This window comes from Danio rerio, chromosome 19 (genome assembly GCF_052040795.2).
Source record: "Danio rerio strain M-AB ecotype USA chromosome 19, GRCz13ab, whole genome shotgun sequence".
Lineage (NCBI taxonomy): Eukaryota > Metazoa > Chordata > Actinopteri > Cypriniformes > Danionidae > Danio > Danio rerio.
In genome coordinates, this window is record NC_141039.2 from 7,961,149 (window position 1) to 7,988,786 (window position 27,638).

Below are 27,638 nucleotides of genomic sequence, written 5' to 3' on the forward strand. Positions count from 1 at the left end.
AAATTACTCGATTACAGTAATTAGAATATTTCTAATTTGTTATTTTACACCACTGGACTCAGACTTACTTTGCTTATAAAGCGCAATATAACAACAGTTGTTGACCATGGTGCTGTACACGACTTAAGTTAAAAATGATCAAATAAGATTAAAGGAATAAAAGAACATACAATACAACATGAAACAAAAAATAGCAAGCTTAGCTCCATCCAGTATTTAAAAGCCTTTTCTAAAAGGGGACGTTTCAATTTCCCCCTGAACACGGATTCAGTAGAAATTATTTTAATAGAGAGAGGTAGGCTGTTCCACAATTTGGGGCCCACAGTGGAAAAGACCAGCTCTACTTTTTTCTTTAACTTTGATCTGGGAACTTTTAATAATTTCTGACTTGATGACCTTAAACATCTAGCAGAAATGTTAACAGTCTTAAGAAAATGCCTGACTATTTACAACCTTAAAAACAAGGAGTACAATTTTTAACTCTATTCTTCAACATACCAGCAACCAGTGCAGTAAGAGTAAGATGGGGTAATGTGCTCAAACTTAAGAGTGCCAGTAAGAAGTCTACTGTAGCAGCTGTATTTTGGACCAATTGTTGGAGATTTATATAGAATTGACCAATATAAATATATATTATATTTTATATTCAATATAAATTTAATTTTACTGTTTTTGAAATCAAAACAATACTTTTTATTTATTTAGAAAATGCTTCTTGTTTTAGATATTAGGACTAGAAACAAGACAAACTCTAAGTAAGAAAAGTCCATTTTGGATTTCATTCATGCAGTCAACAATCAATATAAATCCATTAGGAAAACATTGAGTGTCTCTTGATCATTTTACTTTAATTGGGAGATTTATAATATCAGATAACATTAGGTTTTAGAAAACAAATGATAACAGAACACACTATTATGACACTCTAAACTGTTCAGAAAGACACAGGCCACATGAAAGCATCTTCTTGCTCAAGCGACAGATCAAATTTCTATTAGATCAAATTTAGCTTACCTATATGACGATGTATTTGCCCTTATAGCTTTAACTAACCGAATCACCTTTGAGTTGGAAATCAGCAGTTATGAAGGAGAATGACAAGGAGATGGGTCTCCTGCTCTCTCTCTCTCTCTCTCTCTCTCTCTCTCTCGAAATATATAAATAGTATTACATTTATGTAAACAAAATTTTAGATTAACAAATGAATGTAGAACTGATTCAGTCTTGAGGGGATGGTTCAAACAAATGTAAAAATGTACTCCGCCTTAAAGCAGTTTCTTTCTTCTGTTGAACAAAAAAATAAGATATTTTGAAGAATGTTGAAAATCAGCAGCATTTCACATCCATAGTAGGACGAAATTACTTTGGAGATCAATGGCTAAGCCTTCCTTAAGTATGGAAGCCCTGAACCGCAAGGTGTTAAAAAAAATAAAGCAATTTTGGTGGTGAGGAAAAAAAAGAAAGAAAGCTTAGGTCGTTTTAACGAGACATTATGACGTTATAACGAGATATTATATTGTTATAACGAGATATTTTGTTGTTATAATGACATTATAATGAGATATTATGTCGTTATAACGAGATATTATGTTGTTATAATGAGTTATTATGTCGTTATAACGAGATATGTCGTTATATCGAGGGATTATGTCATTATAACGAGATATTTGTTATAACGACATAATATCTCGTTATAACGAGATAATATCTCATTACAACGACATAATTTCTCGTTATAATCTCATTCAACCCAGATACTATGTCATTATAACGAGATAATATCTCGTTATAACGACATAATACCTCGTTATAATGACATAATTATGTCGAAATAACGACTTCATGAGGTCGTTAATTCGACATAATTAAGTCGTTATTTTGACATAATTATGTCTTTCTCATTAATCTCATAATATCTCGTTATAATGACATAATTTCTCCTTATAACAACATAATATCTCCTTATAACAACATAATATATCCTTATAACGACATAATATCTCCTTATAATGACATGAGTTTTCTTTTTCTTTTTTTCTCACCACCAAGATTGCTTTTTTTATTTACACCTTGTGGGTCAGGGCTTCCGTACTTAAGATATCTTCTTTTCTGATCAACAGAAAAAAGAAACTCAAACCAGTTTAGACCAATAAGGGGGTTAATAAATGCTGACAATGTTTGAATTTTGGGGTGAACAAAGCATAATTGACTAAAAAGACAAACACCGAAGAATATGTATGCTCTTAAAGCACCACAAACCTGAATATACAGGCTTTAAAAATACATGCCTTCTTTGCAGGCAACAAAAATACACCTTGAGTTAATAGTGAATGAGTTTTATCAGGGACGACAGCGTGCAGGTCTGCCTTCTCTGCAGCACTAACAATATGAAAGGACTAGGAATGCTGCCATGTCAAACTGCCAACTGTGCACTTTCAGCCCAACATCTTAAGATAAACGATGCTGCAAATGTTGCCCTCGTGAAAGAAAGCGATTAAGAAAACTATGCAAATAAAAAGCAAAGGCTTGTGTCTGCTGTCTCTACACTTATTTGTGTATGACTTCATCAGAAATGTTTTTCTAGCCAGATACCGTGAGAAAGTGTTTTTTTATTATTATTCTATATTATCACATAATAATATTCATACATTCATTTTTCTTCAGCTTAGTCCCATATTAATCAGGGGTCACCACAGCGGAATGAACCGTCATCTATTCAAGCATATGTTTTAAGCAGCGGATGCTGTTCCAGATGCAACCCAGTACTGGGAAATACCTATACACACTCATATTTCACATACACATGGTCAATTTAGTTTACCCAATTCACCTATAGCGCATGTCTTTAGACTGTTGGGGAGCAGCCGGAGCCCACGCGAACATGGGGAGAACATACAAACTCCACACAGAAATGCCAACTGGTCCAGCCGAGACTTGAACCAGCGACCTTCTTGCTGTGAGGCAACAGTGCTAACCACTGAGCCACTGTGCCACCCGCATAATATTAGAATTATGCAATTCTGAGTGTTCTTTGCACAGGTGAGTAGGCTTGACAAACCACCTGCAAAAAACACAATCTCACATCTTTCTGACACTTTCCCAGACACTTTCTTTCAATCACTGAGTGAGTGGGTTTGACAAACCAACCACAGAAACATTTTCTCTTTCTATATGCCCTGGACACTTGGCTTAAACTCCATCTTACAAGAGCTTGATAAGAAAAGCAATGTTTACATTGCTTTTAAATGTCCAACCTTAAAATACCTCTTTTGCACAAGATCTCGCACAATAAAATGATGTTATATGTAAAAGTACTTGTATAGTGCGTCGTAGGTTATGTGTATATTTAAGTACGTGTAGTATCCAACCCAGGCTAATTCTGAAAACTACATAAATTTCTGAAGAGCACCAAATACATCCCAGGAGGTATGTTTTTTGCAGTTTTTGTTTTCGCGAATCCACCAGAGCCCGCTGTGTATCTTAAATTTTCCTTATGAGTGCCATTAATGCCTGCTGTTCTCATATAAATCCACTGAAAGTCGACTGACCCACCCTCCTCCTTTCCTAAACCCAACCAATAGTGTTTTCAAAAACACAGATTGACCCGCCCAGCCACTTCCCTAAACCCAACCGACAGTTTTAAAAGCAATCCAGAAAAAGAAAAGCCCTCGCCTGATTTTTACCACGTTTTCAGATTTTACCACATCCTCACCCTGTTTCTACTTTTTAATTTCATTTTTTGGCTTCTGGTTTTGTTTTACGCGCTTTCTGGAACCATTCACCAGACTCGAACCCTGTCATCACAGTCAACTCCTCTCTGAGTCTCAAGTCCGCCAATGTACATGGCGAGCTACTGGACAAACCAGTAACAGCGGGGAAGCCATCCAAGGTTTTAAAGACGAAATGCAGCCATATGTACTTCTGGCTACATAATTTGCGATCTCCAGAAATGTATATAGGGCTACGTTTTCAGAATGAGCCTATGTTTGTAGTATGTACATTGTTAGTAGTTAGTATAGATTACTGCTCCAGTATATTAGTTGTGTATAAGTTAAAAATAGCTCTTATGTCTAGTGTTGTGTTCATATTTATGGTTATGTTTATTTATGTAGCACATAAACAAGAGACATGGCACTTTATTCCACTGTTTGTCCACACATGTAGTGGAATGACAATAAAGCTCAATTTGACATGAATATTTTACTTACTGTCATAAAAATTGCTCATTTGCACAAATCCATACAATTTCATTCTTATGAAAATGTATGATTTCTAATGGAGGTCAATTTTATTCATTCCCAACCCTACCTCTCATAGAGAGATTAGAAAATTGTACTAAAAAATTTACCAAAGAGGTCGTACAAATTAGCTACTATATCAAAAAGTTATGAATTGTTGCGAGATTGCATTGTTTTTTTCAGTGAATTACCTGAGCACATGAGGGTGCTAATGACTGCCAGATGTGTGATGCCCATTTTGGCTGGATATCTGCAAACAACAAAACAGTACAATCAAAATTCCAATATACAAAAATTAAAAAGATCACCTATAATATGGCACATCCTGTAAAACATTTGATTTACTAATATGCCAATTTATCATATATATTTATCTATAATGTTGGCCTCTGCATTATAGGAAACCAATTGGTTCAATTATATTCAGGAAAACTTTAATATAAATTAATGTTACAAGATGAATCTAAGACTTCATCAAATGGAGCTAATCCTGAAACATTAGTGCCAATTGAATCCACCCATGTACGTCAAAAGAGATCAGATATTGCTTTTAGGTCAAACATCCTGACAGTCTAATTTACAGAGCCGAAACTGTAGATCTGATTAAAGGAGGTGATTGCTTGTCTGCCTCTTTTACAGAAGCTATAGTGGCCGTGATATTCAGTTTCTGGCAGAGCTGCTTGGCCAGATTAAGGGCAGCTGACTCTGCCATTTCTGCCAAAAAACCAAGACTATTCAGAGCTCAAATCCATCTCTATACTGAAATCTGATATATAAGAATATATGCAAGCAACATATATGAGTTCATATTGGAATTTCACATAAAATAGATACCATAAATTTTGAAATGTTGCAAATATTTATACAGTATATATTATTTCAACCATTGAAATTAGAAATATGCACACAAATGTTCAAATATAGGCCTATTGGATTTAATTAGCCTATATACATCTATACACACTCATTCACACACATACACAACAGACAATTTAGCTTACCCAATTCACCTATACCATGTCTTTGGACTGGTGGGGGAAACTGGAGCACCCGGAGGAAATCCTCGCAAACATGGGGAGAACATGCAAACTCCACACAGAAATGCCAACTGACCCAGCCGAGGCTCGAACCAGTGACCTTCTTGCTGTGAGGTGATCGTGCTACCCACTGCGCCAAAGTGATGCCCATAATTAAAAATTTTTTAAAATTAGCTAATATAACTGAACATATAGCCTACATATGGCCTATTTGTTAATCAAACTGTCACATGTAAGAGGTAATTTGTGCAATATTCCAAGATGGTGTATATATGACATATTTTATAAATGTCAAATCAAAATATGAACTTGTAGGCTTCACTGTAAAAAATTGGTATGCATGTTATGCATATAGCATATGTTTTTTTGGTCATTGTAACTTGTTAATCATGCTCAAAATTAATTTTCTAAGTTATGAAAGCTATTTTAAGTCAGTTTAACATAATATAAGTTCAATGGACTCATAAGATTAATTTGATTCAACTTAAAAATTTAAGACAACCTGGATTTTTTACAGTGTATAAGTCAAATATGTATGTTGCATATATTGATTATATGGGTATCTGCATCTCCATGCCCTACTGTGGCTGCAATATTTCAACTGATTGACTTCATTGTTTAACAGTAAGCTAATAATGTTGACAAAACGATTAGCCAACACATTATCTGCAATAGTTCTCGTTTACCCGACATATCCCCATGCTCTACTTCCACTTAACAATCGATTCATAACACCGCATATTTAATAAGAAATCAGCTTGTTTTATAAAACCACTTCAAATGAAGCCACAGCCATTTCTCATGCTGAAATGGAGTGAAACTGGCATCAGCTCGCAAAAAAATGCTGAATGAATTACAAGCGGGGTAATGTGACGGTAATGAGTGGTCTTGTTTCAGTCTTTTAAATCGCTGACTCAGTCAGATGATTCAGAATAGCACTGAACCAATTTAACGACCAATTAAATCATCTTTCATAAAAAATTCCGTCAGTATAAAGGCGAAAGTCACCGTGGCGTTCAGAATATCCGTGTTTTTGTGTCGTGAGGGCGCGATTGTTTAGCCGCCTTTTCCTTCGCTATTAACCATATAGAGGCCCGCTGATGCGACAAGGGTGTGCCGCACTCCTCTGCTGGACCTGTCCCGTTAAAACGACCCATTTAGCAAAGTGAGGATTCCTATTCACACATATCACCATTCATTCGTGTTCTCTTACGCAACACATTAGCGTCAACAAGCACAAAAATGAGAACACGCCAGATAAAAACGTGCTGTCTCATTTAGTAAGACAATGAACAGACATCCTAATACCGTAATGAAAAACGACTGTCGGTTCTGTTACGTAAATCAAGCGGTGCGTCGTGAAACATTGCGTTTTTATTCCGCTTCAGCAGCGCTCGGCACACTGGCGTTAATAAAGTCAGCCCCTGAGAGCTGTATGTCATGGCCAGAGACAGTATTTGATGTCCCATTCAGGAGGAAGCTGCATCATTCGACAATGAACTATGAATCAATATTTTCTCGTGTTACCACTTCGATTTCCCTGACAGGGTATAGCCTACAACCAAGGTGCAGGATTCATTAACAATTTGATTTAAAACAAGCAAGTATTTCGAGCATTGGATATTTCGTGCCCATATAGCCTAATTTGTCAAATCTGCACGTGAATGTGAGATTGTAGGCTAATTGTTTGACATCTCTTTGCAGTAGCCTATTTAATAAATAAGACAATGCTGTTAAAATTTTTAAGATGTCCCGACGCGAACTGTTTCTTGCCTTGGAACGCCCCAAATCCTTTGTTAATAATCCTGTATTAGAATATAAAGTTAAAAGGAGCGCTCCTTCATCATTTAACCCTATTGATCCTCTTCACATAAGTGAAAGCATTCAGAAATCTTATAAAGAAGTGCTGAGATTAGCCTACCTTTGCATGTAAATCCAAAAAGAAGTAAAAAAGATGCTTTACAATAAAAGATGGTTTTAAAGGACGATCTTGCTCTTCCTTGCTATTTTCCAACCCTTCTTCATCGCCCCCAATCTGCCAAAGAAAGACACTTCTGTTTTACAAATCGGCGTTATCTGGAGGCTTCGGCTGATTCCGTTTTAAAGGCAATTTATGATCGGCTTTGTTCGGATGCTGTCGTCAATTCCCGGAAAATCTCACTCATCTGGGCTTCCAGCAAAACCCACACACGAAGTAACAGTAACGTATTGGTAATATTTGGTAATTTCGTGACTAACTAACAGACAATCAACGTAAAATAATTAAGAATCCAGACATGTACTCTATTTGTAGGCCTAATAACTAGGTTATTCCACGATTTACTGCCATAATTTATCAATTTAAAAATGTATTTACAGTTGAAGTTAGAATTATTAGCCCACCTTTGATTTTGATTTTCTTTTTAAATATTTTCCAAATGATGTTTAACAGAGCAGGGGAATTTTCACAGTATGTCTGATAATATTTTTTCTTCTGGAGAAAGTCTTATTTGTTTAATTTCAGCTAGAATAAAATAAGGTCAAAATTATTAGCCCCTTAAAGCTATATTTTTCCGATAGTCTACAACAAACCATTATTATACAATAACTTGCCTAATTACCCTAACCTGCCTAGTTAACCTAATTAACCTGGTTAAGCCATTATATGTCACTTTAAGCTGTATAGAAGTGTCTTGAAAAAAGTAAAATATTCTGTACTGTCATTATGACAAAGATAAAATAAATCAGTTATTAGAAATGAATTGTTAAAACTATTATGTTTAAAAATGTGTTGAAAAAATCTCTCTGAGTGACAGAAATTGGGGAAAAAATGAACAAGGGCCGAATAATTTAGAATGACTTCAACTGTATGTATATATATATATATATATATATATATATATATATGAGTTTTTAGTTAACGATGATCAGCTGAAGTGCACTGAAACAATGGTCAAACTGGCCATAAGCTTTTATTTGTAGGGATTTAGTCTCTGATTTGGTTAAGTTACACCAGTAATCATCAATATTCAGCTTTTCGTAATAGTGATTTACTCAGGAATTACTTAGAACAGTACAACATTTTCATTAAAATGGGAAATAAAAGGATTGACAAACTTGAAAAACTAGCTTGAAAAAAAAATTATAGAGTAATTCCATGCAAATGTCAACCTTGCCATGAAAAAAATTAAGTTTTCATCAAAATGTTAAAACTGTTTCTGTTTTTTTTGTGTTTAAGTTTATTCTTTATATCAGCATTATTTATTTTGTGTTGTGCAGTTTAATTCACTGAGTTTTTACAAGGTATGAGGTAAACTCGCTAACTTTTTGGGTCACATCCATAACGCATGATTATTTTCCTTATTTAAAACCTAAAAGTTGTTTACAGATTGATAGTTTTCTAATTGTATAACTCTGTGGTTAGCTGTTTTGGAAAATATTAACAGATGCTTTAATATTATGTTAACATAGACTTTCTCTGTGAATTTATATATTGAATTTTTACTGCAAATGTCACATCCACAACGCCAGAACTGCTCTATAATAGATACAAACATCAGACATTCAAAGCCAGAATAGGCATTTAGTTTGGCAGAGTCAGTGATCAATAATCAAAAGGAAGACACATGGGGCCTTTTTGGTTATAGTAAATGCTGTAGAAACAAAGACTGAGAGAAAAGGAGGGAGAAAATATCTATGTACAGATTAAGAATGGGCAAATTTATTATAACGTAGCATCAAACTTGATTCTGATCAACGTCAAACACTGAAAACAGAACAGACACTTTCAGAAAAAATTTAACTAAAAAACAGTACACAATTTAAAAAAATGGAAAATATAAGACCAGCTGAAGGCGGAGTAAAGAACAAACTGGAATGTATATAGAGGAAATGTGTGTAGCTTCCTAAGAAATAGAAGAGATTACAGCTGTAGTTGCATAACTCCAGGAGATGGCAGCAATGCAACGTCTAGGGTGTCCACACTGCATTCCATTCAAAAGAGCTCATTGCTATGTCCTCCTAATTCCCTTTAAAGAGTTGGGTTTACCATGTGGAGTAACAGATTTATAATGCAACACATTTTTATCTTCAACAAATGTAAGGATAAATCTTAAATCATTTTTTCTCCCAAAGTAAATAATGAGAAATTCTGCAAATAACCCTTACAAAAATTACATGCAGTGTTTCAGGTAAACCATCAAAAGTACAGCACAAAAAATATGTGGTAATTGTGAAGTACTTTGTTAGTTTTTGGGACATTCTACCACAGGATTCTGTGGTACAGTATGTAATACTTCTGTAGTATTCTTGTGGTATTACTTTCATACTGCTGAAGTATTTACCACAGGATTCAGTTGTACAGTTTGCAATATTCCTGTAGTATTCTTGTGGTAGTGTGTGTGTAACCCCGCCGGTCTTACACCACAGCGACCTTCCGCATGGGAGTCAGTTGCTCTAACAAGGAGCCTATAGACCATGGCCTCTATCTGTCGCTAGAGCATCTTTAGAGGTCAGAGGAGTAAGGTTTACCTGCACAGCAGTCACTAGCTGGCCTGTTACACTACACCCCACCTCCCCCCAAACCTCACTCCCATCCGGGTCACGGCACCAACATAACCCCGCCGGTCCTACACCATCCAACCCGCTCTGAGCTGTGATTGATTATTATTATTTTTATTTTTAAATAACATCGTATTAAAAAACACAAATAAAATTATTTTACATGTGCTCCAGTTATTGTTTTTTATTAATTTACTTGGTTAAAGGGCTTACTAAGGACTGCAGTAACCTGGGTTACATGTTGTATTACTTTTACATTTCTATAGTATTTACCAAAGGATTTTGTTGCAATACTCCAGTAGTATTCTTTTAGTAATGTGTGATATTACTTTCAAACTTCTGAAGTTTTTACCACAGGATTTTGTTGTAGAGTATGCAATACTCTTGTAGTATTCTTGTAGTAGTGTATAGTATTATTTTCATATTTCTGTAGTATTTGCCACAGGATTCTGTGCTGTACAGATTGTAATATTGCCCTGATGTTCTTATGGTGCTATTGTCATTTTTGTGCAAACAAGCTTGGTGAATGAAAGCTGTATTGCACTGCTGATTATAAGTAAGTAGGATAACTCACAACATGTTTAATGCTGTCAAAAATTAATTAATTTGCCTGATTTCAACCACCAAAATGCTTTTGCCGTTGCTATAACAGTTAAAATTACTTATTAACTTAAATAATTTGATTATTTACAGATAACCAACTTACTCTGACTGTTATTCTTTCTTGCTTGCTAAGATGAGGACTGGCAGGTTTTCATCTTCACATTTGTTGCCTGTATTTTCCCGCTGTTTTCAAGCAGTTCCAACTTTGTTCCAGAAATTGTTTTTTAGAAAAAGTTTAATATGTCCAGATGTTCCGGATGTAGTCAGAAATGTAGCCTATTTCACATTCCTACCATATGTTTACACTCCAGTCCAGCAGGTGGCAGGAATGTATTTTAAAGTTTGTCTGCTACCCTCCAGGAATAAACAAACACCAGAAGAAAACGACACAGCACAACAAATGAAGACGCCAAACTCCAGCTCAATGTAAAGTGTAAGTAAAGTGTAAGCCTTTCATATGCTCTCTCTGTGGGAAGAGATTTAGGATGAACAGCAACCTTCGCCATCACATGAGGACACACACCGGAGAAAAGCCGTACCCATGCATAAAGTGCGAGAAGAGTTTCAACAGCAAATATAAGCTTGTGTGTCACATCAGGACTCACACCGGAGAGACGCCGTTCGCCTGCCCGCAGTGTGAAAAGAGTTTCAGGCTGAAGCAAGGCCTCGCAAGACACATGAAGATTCACAGCCGAGGGAGGAGTTTCACCTGCCAACTGTGCGGAAAGGCTTTCACCGCCAGAAGCATTTATAAACATGTTGTGAGTGTGAACAGTGGAGAGAGCTCCTTCATGTGCTTTCAGTGTGGAAAGAGTTTAGCAAAACCTTTAGAATCACATCAGGATTGAAACTGAAGAGAAGCTTGTGTGTGGTTAACAGGGCTGAGCGATAAACGGAAGATTCTACAATATTCATTTGCTTGACAAAAAAAATGTATTTTCACATACCATTCATCCAGGGGTGCCCAAACTTGGTCCTGGAGGGCCGGTGTCCTCCAAATTTTAGCTTCAACTTTCCCTAACACAGCTGCATTGATGTTTCTAGAAAACCTAGTAGAAGCTTGATTAGCTAGCCCAGGTGTGTCTGATTGGGGTTATAAGTTACAACTAAACTTTGCAGGACACCGGCCCTCCAGGATTGAGTTTGGGCAGGGGTGCATTAACCAGTAAACAGGCCAAAGGCAGAACAAAACAGACCTACCTGTTTGATCCACGAACTGCATGAAACATTTATCAGCATGGCCGAAAAGAAAAGAGACTAGCTTAGAGGGCCGTTGTCCCTGCAGAGTTATGCTCCAACACCAATGGCCTGCTTCCACTGAGTGGTACGGTACGGGTCACCTTTATCAGGCTTGCGTTTCCACTGCCATTTGGTTGGGCGTGGGGTTCAGTCGACGTCATTTTTGCTCGAGGAAATGTCAAAGTAAAGCTGTACACGTTGTTCACATATCATATGAGAAGCCTTACTCACAAAACAGATGCTTTACACACATAAATACTTGTGTATATATGGTCATTACTTCTATGAACAGGATTTGATCATAACTGCACATCAATCATGACGGGTGTGAAATTGCCGCTTGTGTGACTTTTGTAAATCATATATAGTTGTTTGAAAACATTGACCGATACGTTTTTGAGTATTTTTAAAGAACTGTAAAATACAAGCCTACACCAAAAACGCAGAAACGGTTTAGCTTTTTTGGCGAATGCGTAATGTTTTTCATGCCAAGGTTGACATTTGCATGGAATTGCTCATATATTATTGCGGTGTAATGTCTCGGCTGTGTTTTTAAAAATGGTAGGTCCTTTGTTTTCATTCTTCTGGCTTGTTGGATGAGTGAGTGACGTATGTCTATAAACCAATAGCGTTCAGCTGCGTGTCTTGGAATGCCTTTTGGTACCCCTTTGTTGTGCTAAGTACCTTTCCGAAAAGGTACCCAAAAAGTGGTTTGGACCGGTTCGTTTTTAGCTACCTTTTGACTGTGAAAACGGCCATAAAAGCGTACCGTACTGTACCATAGCTGCATAGTGTCAGTACAGCTATAAACGAGAATGCTCCAATTACCATACCTGCCAACACTTTTGTTTTTCCCGTATTTCACAATCAGCTCCTGCCACCCTCCCGTTTTGTCATTTCTTTTGGGATACTACCATAATTTGAATGGCCAAACTGTCCATGTTTTGTCAAGTTGCCAGCACATCCCCTCGCCCTATTGACAAAATATTTAAACCTCGAAGCATTTTTTTAACTCAATTTGGCAACATGCATTAAAACCCAGTTGCACTGTTGAATTCCCCAGTTCTCCCAGAGTTTCAAAGACAACAACAAGAGTCTCAGTTTCTGGATTTTAAATTGTTTTTTGTGTCAGTTATGTTAGCCACAATGGATTACCATACAGCAACATATATTTACTTGCACTTTAGGCATCGTGTCACATTTGCCCCAAATAGATCTACAAAACAACATGTTAACTTCGAAATGGCATTTATGTGTGGCACTTTGATCTTTGCAGAACGGCTGAATAAACTCCACATCAAATAACCATTAAACATCTTAACTTTGGTATTTGTGACTGTGGGTATCCGTTTCATCAGTGTTTGAATTGTTGTGCTGTGTTTATCTGAGGACATCTTGAAGCTGTCGGAGAGAATCAGCTAATTTGGATTTAAAGGCACAGGCGCACAAAAGCTAAAACTTGACCAAAAAATGTACATATTTAACAGGGTATAATAAATGATGTGATGAGTATTTTGAGCTGAAACTTCACCGCCATTTAGGAGACACCAAATATTTTTTTTATCTTGTAAAAGGGTCATAATAGGAACCCATAAGCAAATGCAGGGCTCTAAATTGTGACCATTTTGGCAAAACATTGTTTTATTTTTCATAATGTAACAGTTGGACTCTTTGTAATAGAAACTTGTGTTATGTGGCAACAAGATCGTTAGAAATGTCATTTTATTGGACATTCATTTTGGAATGTGTGTGTTTATATAAATTAGTAACTGCAGCATGAGTTAGTTTGTTAGTCCTATTAGTGTTGTTGCTCATTCCTTTTTGGTGTGTTGTCCTACAATATTTTAAAGTTGGGATAAGGTTAGCCAGTGTAAAAAAGTTTTTAAAAAGTTAATTTCGAGCCCTGAAATAGTGGTTAATACAGCTGCAGCTAAAAGTTAACTAGCGTTATTTATTAAATTACTCATAAATTTTATTTTATTAATGTCTCTAACGCTAAATCCAACCCTCACGGTAATGTAAAAACAGTTATTTTATTAAGTATTATTCGTATTGTGGTGGTTCATTCTGCTGTGCCGACCCCAGATTAATAAAGCGACAAAGCCGAAAAGAAAAGGAATCAATGAATGTATTCATATTGGTTATCAAATAACCCTTTAAACTATATTTTATTAACACCTACCCCAACCCTAAAACACCCTCAGTCATGTAAAACATATCATTTATTGTTGTAGAGCGTCACAAAAAGTATGCTATTTGATGTGAGTATCTGCAGCTGTATTCCATCGAGACTTGACAGCAGATTCTGCCCGGCCTTGCTGATGAGGATGTGAAGTATTGTGAAGGAACTCCAGGAGATGGCAGTAATGTAACATCTAGTAAGCGAGCTCCTGTTAAATCCCAATGAGGATGATGAGGAAAAAAAACTGAGTCCTCTCATCATATTATACTCATCTAGGAGTGAAACATCTGGCTGAGAGCTGTCTATTGTCTGTCACACAGGCAGGAGCGCGCAGTATCGTTGCTTTCTGACACGCGCGATTCATTTGCGCGTCACATCCAATCTCAGTAGCAAATCTTCGCGGTGACGTGCATCGACGTTTATCGCCGATATTTAAAAAAAAAATAAAGATTTAAGAGACCCAACTGTCTTCAGCTGTTGTGAAGGTGAGTTCTGCACTTTAATTATCTGTGACTTAAGTGAATGCAGAGTAGTTGTGTAATGTTATTTATTAATATATGACAGCCCATTTTAAATGTTCTTGATTCAATGCAAAATGAAAAACGAAGCTCAAATTAAAAGCAAACAATACAAAACTAAGTAAAAATAGCGGGTGTAAAGCTATAATAACTTATGTGTTTACCGCCTTTCAAAAACATTAAAATAGTTTCAAATGTCTTAACAGGACTGGTGTGAAAAAGTATTTGCCCCTTACTTAAACACATTTTTACTCCTACAATTCTATGACTTTTCCAGAACTTTTAAGTACATTTTCATGGCATAATGTTTCATGTAATGTCTACATATACATGGTAAATAATAAGAAAACGATGACGTCCATATTTATTACAGCATATCACAGAACACTCAACAATCTCTTAAATTTGTTATTATATCTATGTAAAACAGATTTAGATAATGCTTACACAGCACAAACAATGTGAGAGGACAGAAAAGAAGTAAAGACAACTACCTATATTCAAGTTAGGGCTGCACAATATATAATTTCAGCATCAATATTGCAATGTGTGCATCCGCAATACTCACATTGCAGGATATGCAATGTTGGGATTATAGATTCATACATAGTTTAATCATTAATGGAGTAAATGTTTATCATCTGCATGCATTTTAAAGAGATAGTTCACCCAAAAATTACTTACCATTTTCATTACACCCGTTACACTTGTTTTAAACATTTCAGTTTTCTTTTTTTTAAATGAACACAAAAATAATATAATTTAATAACTCCTATAGTATTGAAACAAGTGAAGTGTGAGTAAATAATCCGTACATTTTAATCTTTGAGTGAACTGTCACTTTAAGGCCTGTGACTGTGTAAACATTTCAATATTTCAAATTTTAAAACATCAAGAAATTTATTGTAACTTTAATAAAGATTAAATAAAATACAATGTAGACTATGCAGTGTTGGTTATTCAATACCTCAATAGTGAATACCTGAAAACAATAATTCACTTTTATCTTTACTATATTTTATATGATCTATGTTATATATTATTCGAGATTCACTTCTCTACAAAATCCTACAATTTTTTTCTGCTTTTCCAAAACTTTTCCAGGCCTGGACAATGCCATGTCAAAATTTCATGACTTTTCCAGGTTTTTCATGACCATGCAGTTTTAAAATGAAGGATTTTATTATTATGGGAAAACAAAATACAAACAACATACCCCTTTGTAAAAAAAAAAAAAAAAAAGTGTTTGCCCCCTAAACCTAATAAGGTTAGGCCAGACTTAGCAGCTGCTACGCTGTGGAGGAATTTTGGCCTACTCATCTTTGCAGATTTCTTGTAACCATCTCTCAGGTGGAATTTCCTCCAACCTGGTGATGGCAAGCCACCTATTTTTGGTGGGGCACCATGGCCTTGGACTTGTAGGTGCTTATTCTCATGCTGGCCATGTCACACTCAGCAGCAAACTGTCCTAGTGCATGCTGAAGGTCTATACTGGTGGGCATTTTCAAGTATCTTGGGGTTTTGTTCACAAGAGAGGGAAGAAACGTGAGATTGACTGGCAGATCGGTGCAGCAGTAATACGATCACTATGCTGGTGCGTTGTGGTAAAGAAGCTGAGAGTCGAAAGGCAAAGCTCCTGATGTACCAGTCAATCTACAATCCTACTCTCACCTATGGTCATGAACTTTGGGTCATGACCGAAATGGCAAGATCTCATATACAAGCGGCCGAAATGATTTTCCGTCACAGAGTGGCAGGGCACACCGTAATAGATAGGGCGAGGAGCTCTGTCACCCAGGAGGAGCTTGGAGTAGAGCTGCTGCTACTCCACATTGAGAGAAGCCAGCTGAGGTGGCTTGAGTATCCATTTCAGGTGCCTTCTGAACACATACCTAGGGAGGTGTTCCAGGCTTGTCTCACCAGGAGGAGGCTTCAGGGAAGACCCAGGACATGCTAGAGGGACTACGTCTCTTGGTTGGCCTGGGAACACCTTGGAATCCCCCTGGAGGGGAGGCTGGGTTTCCCACATGAGACTGCTGCCCCCACGAACTGGCCCCGGATAAGCAGAATGAATTAAATGAATGAACCACATGTGTCAGATTGTTGTGGTGTTGTGTTAAAGCATTGACCTTGAAAGTTAGGAAATTGTAGGTTGTTCTCTACTATATATGCTTGCATATATCTCTGCGAGTAAACTTGTTGCATTTTTGCATGCCTTTTACTTTCTCACCACATGTTAAACACAAACATATCAGATTTAGTTGTTTAAGAATAGGGTGAAATACATTTCAAAAACAAGGTTGTGTTGGTGCCCAGTAAAAGTCTGTTCTGTCTGCTATTAAATGATTATCTAACCATTACTTTAGTTATCTAACCTTAATCATGCTTGCTCTTATCTGTTAAAGTTTACTTTAGATCAAATGGATATAAAAGAAGAAGACTGTGCACCCAGTCATCAGTCTGGGATGTATTTTACAGAACAACCGAGCCTAAAGATTGGAGAGTTGCCTTTCATCTGCAAACAGCGTGGAGAGATTTTCACAACTAACCAAAGCCTCGAATGTCACACAGTGATTCACACCGGAGAACAAACTTATATTTGTGCAGAGTGTGGAAAGAGTTTCACACTAAAGCGGTATCTTAAAAATCACATGAAGATTCACATTGGAGCTCATCCTTTCACTTGTCCAGAGTGTGATAAGTGTTTTACGGTGAAACAAAGCCTTGAAACTCACTTGAAAATTCACACTGGAGAAAAGCCATTCATCTGCCCTTACTGTGGTAAGAATTTCAGAATGAAGCATAGCCTGGACGGTCATGTGAGGATTCACACTGGAGAGAAACCTTACACATGCCAAGAATGTGGGAAGAGTTTCACAGAGAAACAAAACCTTGAAAAGCACTTGACGATACACATTGAAACAAAGCCTGGACATTCACATGAGAATTCACACTGGAGAAAAGCCTTACTCCTGCCCTGAGTGTGGAAAGAGTTTCAGAGTGAAAAAATGCCTTGAAAACCACATCAAAATTCACACCGGAGAGAAACCTTACATGTGCCAGGAGTGTGGAAAGAGTTTCACAGAGAAACAAAACCTAGAAAGGCACATGAGAATTCACACTGGAGAAAAGCCTTTCGCCTGCCCTGAGTGTGGAAGAAGTTTCAGAGTGAAACAAGATCTTAAAATTCATGTGAGAATTCACACTGGAGAAAAGCCTTTCTCCTGCCAACAGTGTGGAAAAAGTTTCTCAGAGAACAAGAAACTTGAAAGTCACATGAGAATTCACACTGGAGAAAAGCCTTTCGTCTGCTCTCATTGCGGAAAGAATTTCAGAGGGAAACAAAACCTTGAAAGCCACATAAGGCTTCATACCGGAAACAAGCCTTACACCTGCCCTCAGTGTGGAAAGAGTTATAACCAACAAAAAAGCCTTGAGATTCACATTAGGACTCACACCGGAGAGAAACCTTTCCCTTGTCATCAGTGTGGAAAGAGTTTCACACAACAAAGTACCCTTAAGGGTCACATTAGGATTCACACTGGAGAGAAACCCTTCACTTGCTCTCAGTGTGGAAAGAGTTTTATAGAGAAAACAAAACTGGAGAGGCACAAGAAAATTCACTCTGGAGAAAAGCCGTACATTTGCCAGCACTGTAAAAAGAGTTTTACATTGAAGCAAAGCCTGGACATTCACATGAGGATTCACACTGGAGAAAAGCTTTACACCTGCCAACAGTGTGGAAAGAGTTTTACAGAGAAACACAAACTTGAAAGGCACATGAAAATTCATACGGGAGAGAAGCCTTACAGATGCCAACAGTGTGGAAAGTGTTTCAGAGAAAAACAGTGTCTTGACGTTCACACTAGAATTCACACTGGACAAAACCCTTTCACTTGCTCTCAGTGTGGAAAGAGTTTCAGATTGAAACAGAAGCTCATATCCCACATGACAGTTCACACTGAAGTGAAGCCTGCACTTGGCATAGAAATAGTTTTAGAATGAAACAAGGCCTTTCAAAAGTTACACGAGAACACACTGGGGACATGAAAGAAAAGCTGAAACTTCACATTCCCTGTACTCGATGTGGAATATTTAAACAAATACCATGAAACACAGTTAAATTCAGAGTTGTTATGCTGTGTTTACATCAGACGCGGTATGCACGAATAAATTTCGATATTCGGGTGTAAATAGACGCGTGAACATTTTGAGTTTACTTGATTCATTCCCGCATCAAATTCGCTTCATTCGCACGTCAAATTCACTTCATAACCGATGCAGATTCGCTTCATGGGCTGGGCTTCTGTCTGCCTTGTGACTCTACATTTGTTGCTAAATGGCTAACATGGATTTCATTGAGAGAGTTGCTGTGTTTATGTGCTTTAGGAAGAATGAAAAACAGCGTTGATTTGTTTGGAGCTGTGCCTGAGTCCACTATATGCATTCTGAGGTGCACCCAGCTCTGTGAACTCATCAAAAAAACTATACCTTTCAGCAGTGCTTCTGAATGAGCCGATCCCATTTTGATGAACAGGTGTCGGCAGGAGGATTTTATCCCTGGACACCAACAACAGGCACTACATCATAATCATACCCCCACAAGAGCAAGCTCCTGATTGGTTAACGCGGTACGAATGTCTGCTGAAGTTCACATTTTTGAACTCGCCATTTGCACAAAACACGCGTTAACCGTGTCAATCGCGCAAGATGCTCAACTCACGCCATTCACGCTGCCTCAGTTGTGCGTATCACGCTGCCGTATATCTATTCACGACTTTGCATTGACTTAACATGTAAACCACTCACCCTTAATGCTTCTTCTGCGTCTGGTGTGAGCACAGCATTAGTGTATGTGCACAGAAAACACTTTCAGAATATTCTTCATTTAACATCACTTCATAGTTTCATCCTTATCCAGTGTATACTTTGTTACTCTTTAGATATTATAAGCCATTGCAATAAACAGTTAACATGACTGATTCAATTCAATTATTTGATTATTTATAAGTGACAGATAACTAACTAGCTCTGCCTTTCATTCTTCCTTTGTTGCTAAGATGCCTTGCAGGTTTTCATCTTCGCATTTGTTGCCTGTATTTTCTTGCTGTTTTCAAGCTGTTCCATATTTAGCTCCAGGAACTGTTTCTTAGAAAAAGATTCTTATGTTCAGGAGTTTCAGATGTAGTCAGCAATGTAGCCTATTTCACATCTCTACAATAATGCGCTCAACACTCCAGTCCAGTAGGTGGCAGGAATGTATTTTAAAGTTGAAGACGCTAAGCTCCAGCTTAATATAAGGTGCAAGATAAAAGCTATTAGTCTAATAAATATTATTTAATATAACGATGTAATATAAACAACCCCAAAGCAGAAAATGTTATGACAATGTGGAAAACGCAAAAAAAAGAAAGTAGTGATTTATAAGTTTACTTTGACTTCTATTTCATTGCAGACAATATGAACAGAAAATATTTCATGTTTCGTTTGGTCAACTTCATTTCATTTGTAAATATATCTTTCCTGTCATTCATACCTTCAATTCAACAAGAATCTTCATTTATCTATAAGCGATATGACCACATGGGCTCAGGACTACTTTGTCAAATCTTTGTCAAGTACCACAATATGTAGTTACATTCACAAATGCCAGTGAAAACTGTACTGTGCCAAAAGGAAGCCCTATGTTAACAGTGTCCAGAAGTGCTGTCAACTTCTCTGGGCTTGGAGGCATCTGGGATGGATCATCACACAGTGGAAACGTAAACTGTGGTCAGATGACTTGGTATTTCAGGTTTTTTTTTTTTTTGAGGAGAAATGGACACTGTGTACTCCGAACCAAAAAAGAAAAGGAGCATCCAAACCGTTACCAGTCCAAAAGCCAGGGTCTGCTATGATCAAGTGCTCTTGGCAAAGGTAACTTGCACTTCTTTGATGGCACCATGAATGCTGAAAATAGAAATATTGGAGCACAATATGCTGTCTTCTTTTGCAGGGACGCCCAGGCATAATTCAACAAGACAAGAATGCAAAACCACATTCTGCACATATTACAATGTCCTGGCTGAAGAGGATACAGGTACTTGACTGGCCTGCCTGCAGTGCCGACCTGTTTCTAATAGAAAATGTGTGGTGCGTTTTAAATTGCAAAATACGACAACGCAGACCCTGTACTTTTGGCCACCTTTAGACTTGTTTGCAGTCATCAAACATCATCATCTTGTGTCTTAAAACATCTTTTAAGTGTTGTGAAAAGGAATGGCAACATTACAAAGTGGTAAATGCTTTACTCCTCCAATTTTTTTTAAATGTGTTGCAAGAACCAAAATTGGAATGAGTTTAATTTGGAAAAAACGCAATAAAATCATGAGGAACAAATTAAATAATGTTTGTTGTATTGTCTGCAATAGAATACAAGTCAACGTGAATTTAGAAATCACTCATTTCTTTTTTAATTTTCACTTTTCATACTGTCCTAACTTTTCTGATCTGGGGTTAGAGTTTAAACACTTTTGTGGCAACAGTCTGCAAATTTAACCAGCTTCTGGTGGCCTTTGTATCTCCGCCCTCTTTTAAAAAGTGGACTGGGAGCACAATCTCATTTGAATTTAAAGCGAGAGTCACCAAAATGGTACAATTAGGATCAAAGACTAAAAGGAGTCGCTTCAAAGAGTTATAAAACATTGTTTGTGGTGTATTTTGAACTGAAACGTCACACACACACTCTAGGGACATCAGCGACTCATTTTTTTACATCTTGTAGAAATGAGCATAGTAGGCACCTTTTTAAAGCCTGATAAAACAGCATGGACATTCTCAACACTGACACAATTAGAATGTATTTAAATCTACTAATTACACACATTTACCACACATGTACTGTTACACCTACTGTAACTGTGGTATTGTATTTGAAATTTTTACATTTTATGATACACTGTATTCCATATTTTTAATAAACAATTATATAAAATAAGTATTTTTTATTTAGTTAATAAAAAGGACTGGACTTTAAGGGAGAATATAACATTGAAGTGAAAACAACAGATGGCAGTAATGCAACTTATGGATGTGCTACAGTTAACTCTAGAAGAAGAAGAAAACAGTCCAGTCCACTCGTCGATTAAAATATCTGGCTGAGGGTTGTCTATTGTCAGTCACACAGACGGGAGCGCGCAGTATCGTTGCTTTCTGACATGATTCATTTGCGCGTCACATCCAATCTCAGTAGCAAATCTTCGCGGTGACGTGCAGCAATGTTTATCACCGATATTTCAGAAAAATAAAGCTTTCGTCTTCAGCTATTGTGAAGGTGAGTTCTGCACTTTAATATTTCTTTAATAACCTGTTACTTATGTTAAGAAAATGTAGATTAGTTGCTTAATGTTATGTATTTATATGTGACAGAGCCCATTTTAACTTCATTTTTTTGTTCTTGATTTAAATGCAAAACGAAAAGTAACGCTTAGATTAAAAGCAAACAATACAAAACTATGGAAAGATAGAAGGTATAAACCTATAATAACTGATGTGTTTACCGCCTATCAAAAATGTAAGTGTCAAAGTAGTTTCCAAGTGTTAGCAGTGTACTGCACAATGCAAGAGGACACTACATACGCTCCCCGGCCACTTTATTAGGTACAGTTTACTGTTAGCCTACCGGGTTGGACCCACTTTTGCTTTCAGAACTGCCTTAATCCTTTGTGGCATAGATTTACTGAAAATATTCCTCAGAGATTTTGGTCCATATTAAACATCTAAAGTTACATTAAACATAAATTTTAGGGAAAATGATTACCGTTCTGTCCGTTGCCTTGTGTCCGTTATTTAAAGGGCACCTATGGTGAAGTATCTACTTTGGACAGCTGTTTGGACAGACATACAGTTGAAACCAGAATTTTACATACACTGTATAAAAAGGCACAATCATTAAAAAAAAGTCAAATGTTAATGTTTTCAGATGTAAGTTTTTCTCTTTTAGGTAAAGTTAGGATTATCACATTTGTTTCTGTTATGCTTAATAGCAGAATAATGAGAGAAATATTTTTTTTTAGAAATTGTTATCTTTTCTTGAAAGTCAAGTTTACATACAATAAGACTATTATGCCTCTGAAAATGCTGAGATAATGGTTTCAAGGTTTTGGAAGTTTTTGATTGGCTAATTGCCAACATTTGAGTTATTTGAAGGCACAACTGTAGAATAGTATTTAAGGAAAACCTCAAACACACTGCTTCCTTGTGTGACAACATGGGAAAATCAACAAGCCACAATCAACAAAAAAGCCAGATTACAATTTGCTAAATTACACTGGGAAAAGAATAATGTTTAGGGACATGTCCTGTGGGCTGATGAAAATATTATTGAACCTTTTTGGCCATAATGACCAGTTTTACATTTGGAGGACAAAGTGGAAAGCTTACAAGCCTAGGAACACCATCCCAACTGTGAAGTATGGGGGCGGCAGCATCATGTTGTGGGGCTGTTTTGCTGCAGGAGGGACTGGTCCACTTCACAGCACAGATTGCATCATGAAGAAAGAACATTATGTAGAAATACTGAAGCAACATCTCAAGACGCCAGCCAGGAAATTAAAACTTGGCCACAAATGGGTTTTCAAACAGACCATGACCCTAAGCAAACTGCCAAATTAGTTAAAATGTGCTTATTGACATATAATAACATGTATTCTGTCACATTTGCATGCAAAAACAGTGCAATGCTAAACGTGCGTGCTGTCTGTGTGTGTTTGCGCTGTGTGTGTGTGTGTGTGTGTGTGTGTGTATATCTGTGTGTGTGCTTGAACTTTGTAACAACATTGTGTGTGACTCATCAGTGTAACTCCACAACAAATGCATCAAATATTCATTAGGAAAGTTCTTACTGTAGTATTTTTCACAACATTACGTGAGATCTTCTTCCTTCATGTCTGTCTGTTGTCTGAAGAAGCCGAGGGAGGCACGCTGACAGGCACGTGGAAACGGTGGGCATGGAGGACTAGCCTTAAAGGCCCATGAAACCCCCTTGTTTCAGCGGGGTGTTTTCACACCTCTACTTTGGAAAAAGTCTGGAAAAAAAGTGTCCTAAAGTTTGGTGGTGGTGCTCACACGTTTACACTCGGTTTTAGTCCATAATATTGTAGTGATGTTAACGTAAGGTAAACTTTATTAACTTAGAAATCATTTGAGTAAGGTCCGTCTTTAAACACTGAAAGAGTACTGCTGACAATACGAACTAACTTTGCCTTTGAATAAACAAACAAAGACCACTGATCGCTCACTTACCAAATTTGTAGCGACAGGACAATCAACACAAACTGGATCCGCAACTTTATTAAAAGGAGACGAGCGGCAATTCCGGATTTCACCATTTCCATATGAGAAAAGCTCTCGGGTAAACAATGTTCCTTAGACACGTATTGCTATGGCGCGTCGCGTGCACTGTAATCCACACGTGAGTCCAGCTGCAATCTCATAGAGGAAAAATTAAAACAAAACCTTCACTGCAGCAAATTATAAAAGCAACACTGACAACCCATAACTCCAAACAATTCATGTTCTTCTGCTTGGCAACACAACACAGCGTCTCTCTGCCGTCTGAACACTGTAACTGTTAAAAACAGTCTTGCATATTAATGAAGTTGCACCGCATACATAATAGAGCACGCTAATTGGTTTGAACCAAGTCTTTCATAAGAATGAATGCAGCACACTCAGAGACGTAATAAGGAACTCCCAGGTACAGACGTCCAGTCTACACACCTGAATACACGCTAAGATCTCATGGCCGTGACGCAGCTTCAAAAATTAGTTTCAAACCGGAAGTATGAGTCTGCTCGAAATAACGCAAAAACAACTAATTTTCACGTTTTTAGTGTCCTAATAGTGTTTTTAGCAGTGTGGGACACAAATACGACTGTCAACAGCTCAAAAAATGTTTTGGTGTTTCGTGACCCTTTAAAGGCCCAGTTCACAAAAAACGCTACCTGATGCTAAGAGCTGTAAAATAGAAACTTTGGAAAGCTATAATAAATAATCTGATGGGTGTTTTGAGCTGAAACTTTACAAACACATTCTGGAGACACAAAACACTTGTATTAAATCTGGAAAAAGGGGTAACCTAGGCGGCCTTTAATTCAAATGATGAGCACGCACACACGACACGCAGACTTGTAAAGAAGAACATAGTTTGAGTTCTATTAAGTTCAACATCAAACCAATGTTATATTTCGACCAAATGCGTCGTGTAGCCTATATGTTTAAGACTTAACTTTATTTTTACATTAAATCAACATTTTATCCTGGATGTAATAACCTTCCGACCAAAATATGAATGTTGATTCAATGTCAGAATTTTATTGAGGACTGTTACTGACGCTTATAACTAATAACCAAATGATTTACTGAAATCATCTGAAAGTTCTTTACTGTTCCATGTTTTTGTCATTTGTAGATAATGACTCTCTATTTACAGTCATGCTAGTGTGAGCCAGTGCTTTCAACAGGCCGGGCCAAGTCAGTAGTCTAGGAGCTTGAGCAGTGAGGCCGAAATCATGTCCTGTTTCCACTGTCGGAGCAATAGCTTTCTGTGCTTTTCTTTTTCTGTTAAAAACAAACTTAACAGATTATATTTTTCAATGGTAGGGTGAAATACATTTAAAAAACAATGTTGTGTTGTTGCTCAGTAAAAGTCTGTTCTGTCTGCTATTAAGTCATTGTTAAACCATCACTTTAGTTATCTAACCTTAATCATGCTTTCTCTTATCTGTTAAAGTTTACTTTAGATCAAATGGATATAAAAGAAGAAGACTGCGTCTCTCAGTCTGGGACGCATATCACAGAACAATCGAGCCTAAAGATTAAAACGGGAGAGACGGCCTTCACCTGCAAACAGTGTGGAGAGATTTTCACAACAAACCAAAGTCTTGAAAGTCACAAAGTGATTCACACCGGAGAACAACATTATTTTTGTTCAGAGTGTGGAAAGAGTTTCACTCAAATGCGGTATCTTAAAAATCACATGAAGATTCACGCTGGAGATCACCCCTTCACTTGTCCGGAGTGTGATAAGTGTTTCACAATGAAACACAGCCTTGAAAGTCACTTAAAAATTCACACTGGGGAAAAGCCATTCACCTGCCCTGACTGCGGAAAAAAATTCAGATTAAAGCAAAGCCTGGAGGGCCACATGAGGATTCACACCGGAGAGAAACCTTACACATGTCAAAATTGTGGGAAGAGTTTCAGAGAGAAACAAATCCTCGACACGCACTTGACGATTCACACTGGAGAAAAGCCTTACTCCTGCCCTGAGTGTGGAAAGAGTTTCAGAGTAAAAAAGTGCCTTGAAAACCACATCAAAACTCATACTGGAGAGAAACCTTACACATGCCAAGAGTGTGGAAAGAGTTTTGCAATAAAACAAAACCTAGAAAGGCACATGAGAATTCACACTGGAGAAAAGCCTTACTCCTGCCCTGAGTGTGGAAGGAGTTTCAGAGTGAAACAAGATCTTAAAATTCATGTGAGAATTCACACTGGAGAAAAACCTTTCTCCTGCCAACAGTGTGGAAAAAGCTTCACCGAGAACAAGAAGCTTGAAAGTCACATGAGAATTCACACTGGAGAAAAGCCTTTCGTCTGCTCTCATTGCGGAAAGAATTTCAGAGGGAAACAAAACCTTGAGAGCCACATGAGACTTCACACCGGAAGCAAGCCTTACACCTGCCCTCAGTGTGGAAAGAGTTATAACCAACAAAAAAGCCTTGACATTCACATTAGGACTCACACCGGAGAGAAACCTTTTGCTTGCGATCAGTGTGGAAAGAGTTTTACTCATCAAAGTAACCTTAAGGGTCACATTAGGATTCACACCGGAGAGAAACCTTTTACTTGCCCTCAGTGCGGGAAGAGTTTTATAGAGAAAACAAAACTGGAGAGGCACAAGAAAATTCACTCTGGAGAAAAGCCTTACGATTGCCAGCACTGTAAAAAGAGTTTTACGTTAAAGCAAAGCCTGGACATTCACATGAAACTTCATACCAGAGAGAAACCGTACTCCTGCCAACAGTGTGGAAAGAGTTTCAGAGTGAAACAGAAGCTCGTATCCCACATGACAGTTCACACTGAAGAGAAGCCTGCACTTGGCGTGGAAGTAGTTTTAGAATGAAACAAGGCCTCAAAAGTTACACAAGAACATTCTGGGGAAGCTGAAACTTCACATTCCCTGTGCTCAATGTGGGATATGAATATAATTTGCATGTATTAAAACAATTCTATGGAACACGCTTCAATTCAGAGTTGTTAGTGTACAGTATGAGCACAGATAACACTTTCAGAATATTCTCCATTTAACATCACTTCAGTTTCATCCTTATACAGTGTATACGTTGTTTGTCTCTAGAAATTATAAGCCCTTGCAATAAACAGTTAGAATGACTGATATAATTAAATTATTTGATTATTTATAAGTGACAGATAACTAACTAACTCTGCTTTTTATTCTTCCTCTATTGCTAAGATAAGGACTTGCAGGTTTTCATCTTCGCATTTGTTGCCTGTATTTTCTTGCTGTTTTCAAGCTGTTCCATCTTAAGCTCCAGCAACTGTTCCTTAGAAATAAATTCTTATGTTCAGAAGTTCCAGATGTGGTCAGCAATGTAGCCTATTTTACATTCCTACAATAATGCGCTCCACACTCCAGTCCAGTAGGTGGCAGGAATGTATTTTAAAGTTCAATACGCTATGCTCCAGCTTTATATACGGAGCAAAATAAAAGCTGCTGGTTTAATAAATATTATTTAAGATAACGATGTAATATAAACAACCCCAAATCAGGGGTTCCCAGGAGGATAAAGGTACTTGAATGGCCTGTCTGCAGTCCCGACCTGTCTCCAATAGAAAATGTGTGGTGCATTTTTGAACCGCAAAATACGACAACGCAGACCCTGTACTGTTGGCCACCTCAAGACTTGTTTACAGTCATCTCACATCATCACAGACACCTAGTGTTTTTTTTTAGTCCCTAATTGTATTTTTAAGTGTTGTGAAAAGGAAGGACAACATTAAAAAGTGGTAAATGCTTTACTGTTCTAACTTTATAAAATGTGTTGCAAGAACCAAAATTGGAATAAGTGTTTACTTAGGAAAAAAACACAATAAAATCTTGAGGAACACATTAAATTATGTTTGTTGTATTTTCTGCAATAGAATACAAGTCAACGTGAATTTAGAAATCACTCATTTCTTTTTTTATTTTCACTTTCCATTCCGTTCTAACGTTTCT

The 27,638-nt window shown here is 37.2% G+C and overlaps 2 protein-coding genes and 1 long non-coding RNA gene across 7 annotated transcripts in view; 2 read left to right on the top strand and 1 right to left on the bottom strand.

Moving 5' to 3' along the window:
- The window catches only part of LOC100004582 (uncharacterized), a 56,596-nt gene that overhangs the window by 19,862 nt on the left and 9,096 nt on the right, over positions 1-27,638 (bottom strand). For 3 of the 4 annotated variants that reach the window (XR_015516451.1, XR_015516450.1, XM_087295350.1), the window contains exons 1-2: positions 7,197-7,332; positions 4,430-4,488 (exon numbers count right to left, since the gene is read on the bottom strand). Coding sequence is in view for 2 of the 4 variants with exons in the window: in XM_087295350.1 (XP_087151476.1) it covers positions 4,430-4,488; positions 7,197-7,204 (67 nt within the window). In the remaining 2 variants the exon portion in view is untranslated. Of the gene's footprint in view, positions 1-4,429; positions 4,489-7,196; positions 7,333-27,638 lie in introns of those variants that run through there. The other variant, XM_087295351.1, reaches the window with a different exon arrangement.
- LOC137488562 (uncharacterized) lies at positions 10,790-13,436 on the top strand. 2 transcript variants are annotated; one of them, XR_015516454.1, is made up of 2 exons: positions 10,790-11,377; positions 11,553-13,436. It is a non-coding gene; the product is annotated as an uncharacterized LOC137488562 (long non-coding RNA). The 2 variants fall into 2 exon arrangements; XR_015516453.1 differs by having other exon boundaries at positions 11,537-12,969.
- Positions 13,974-27,427, top strand: zgc:162972. Its single transcript, XM_087296159.1, has 3 exons — positions 13,974-14,323; positions 16,762-18,358; positions 25,128-27,427. Exons 2-3 carry the CDS (start codon positions 17,297-17,299, stop codon positions 26,520-26,522), a joined length of 2,457 nt encoding a protein of 818 aa, XP_087152285.1. The 5' UTR covers positions 13,974-14,323; positions 16,762-17,296; the 3' UTR covers positions 26,523-27,427.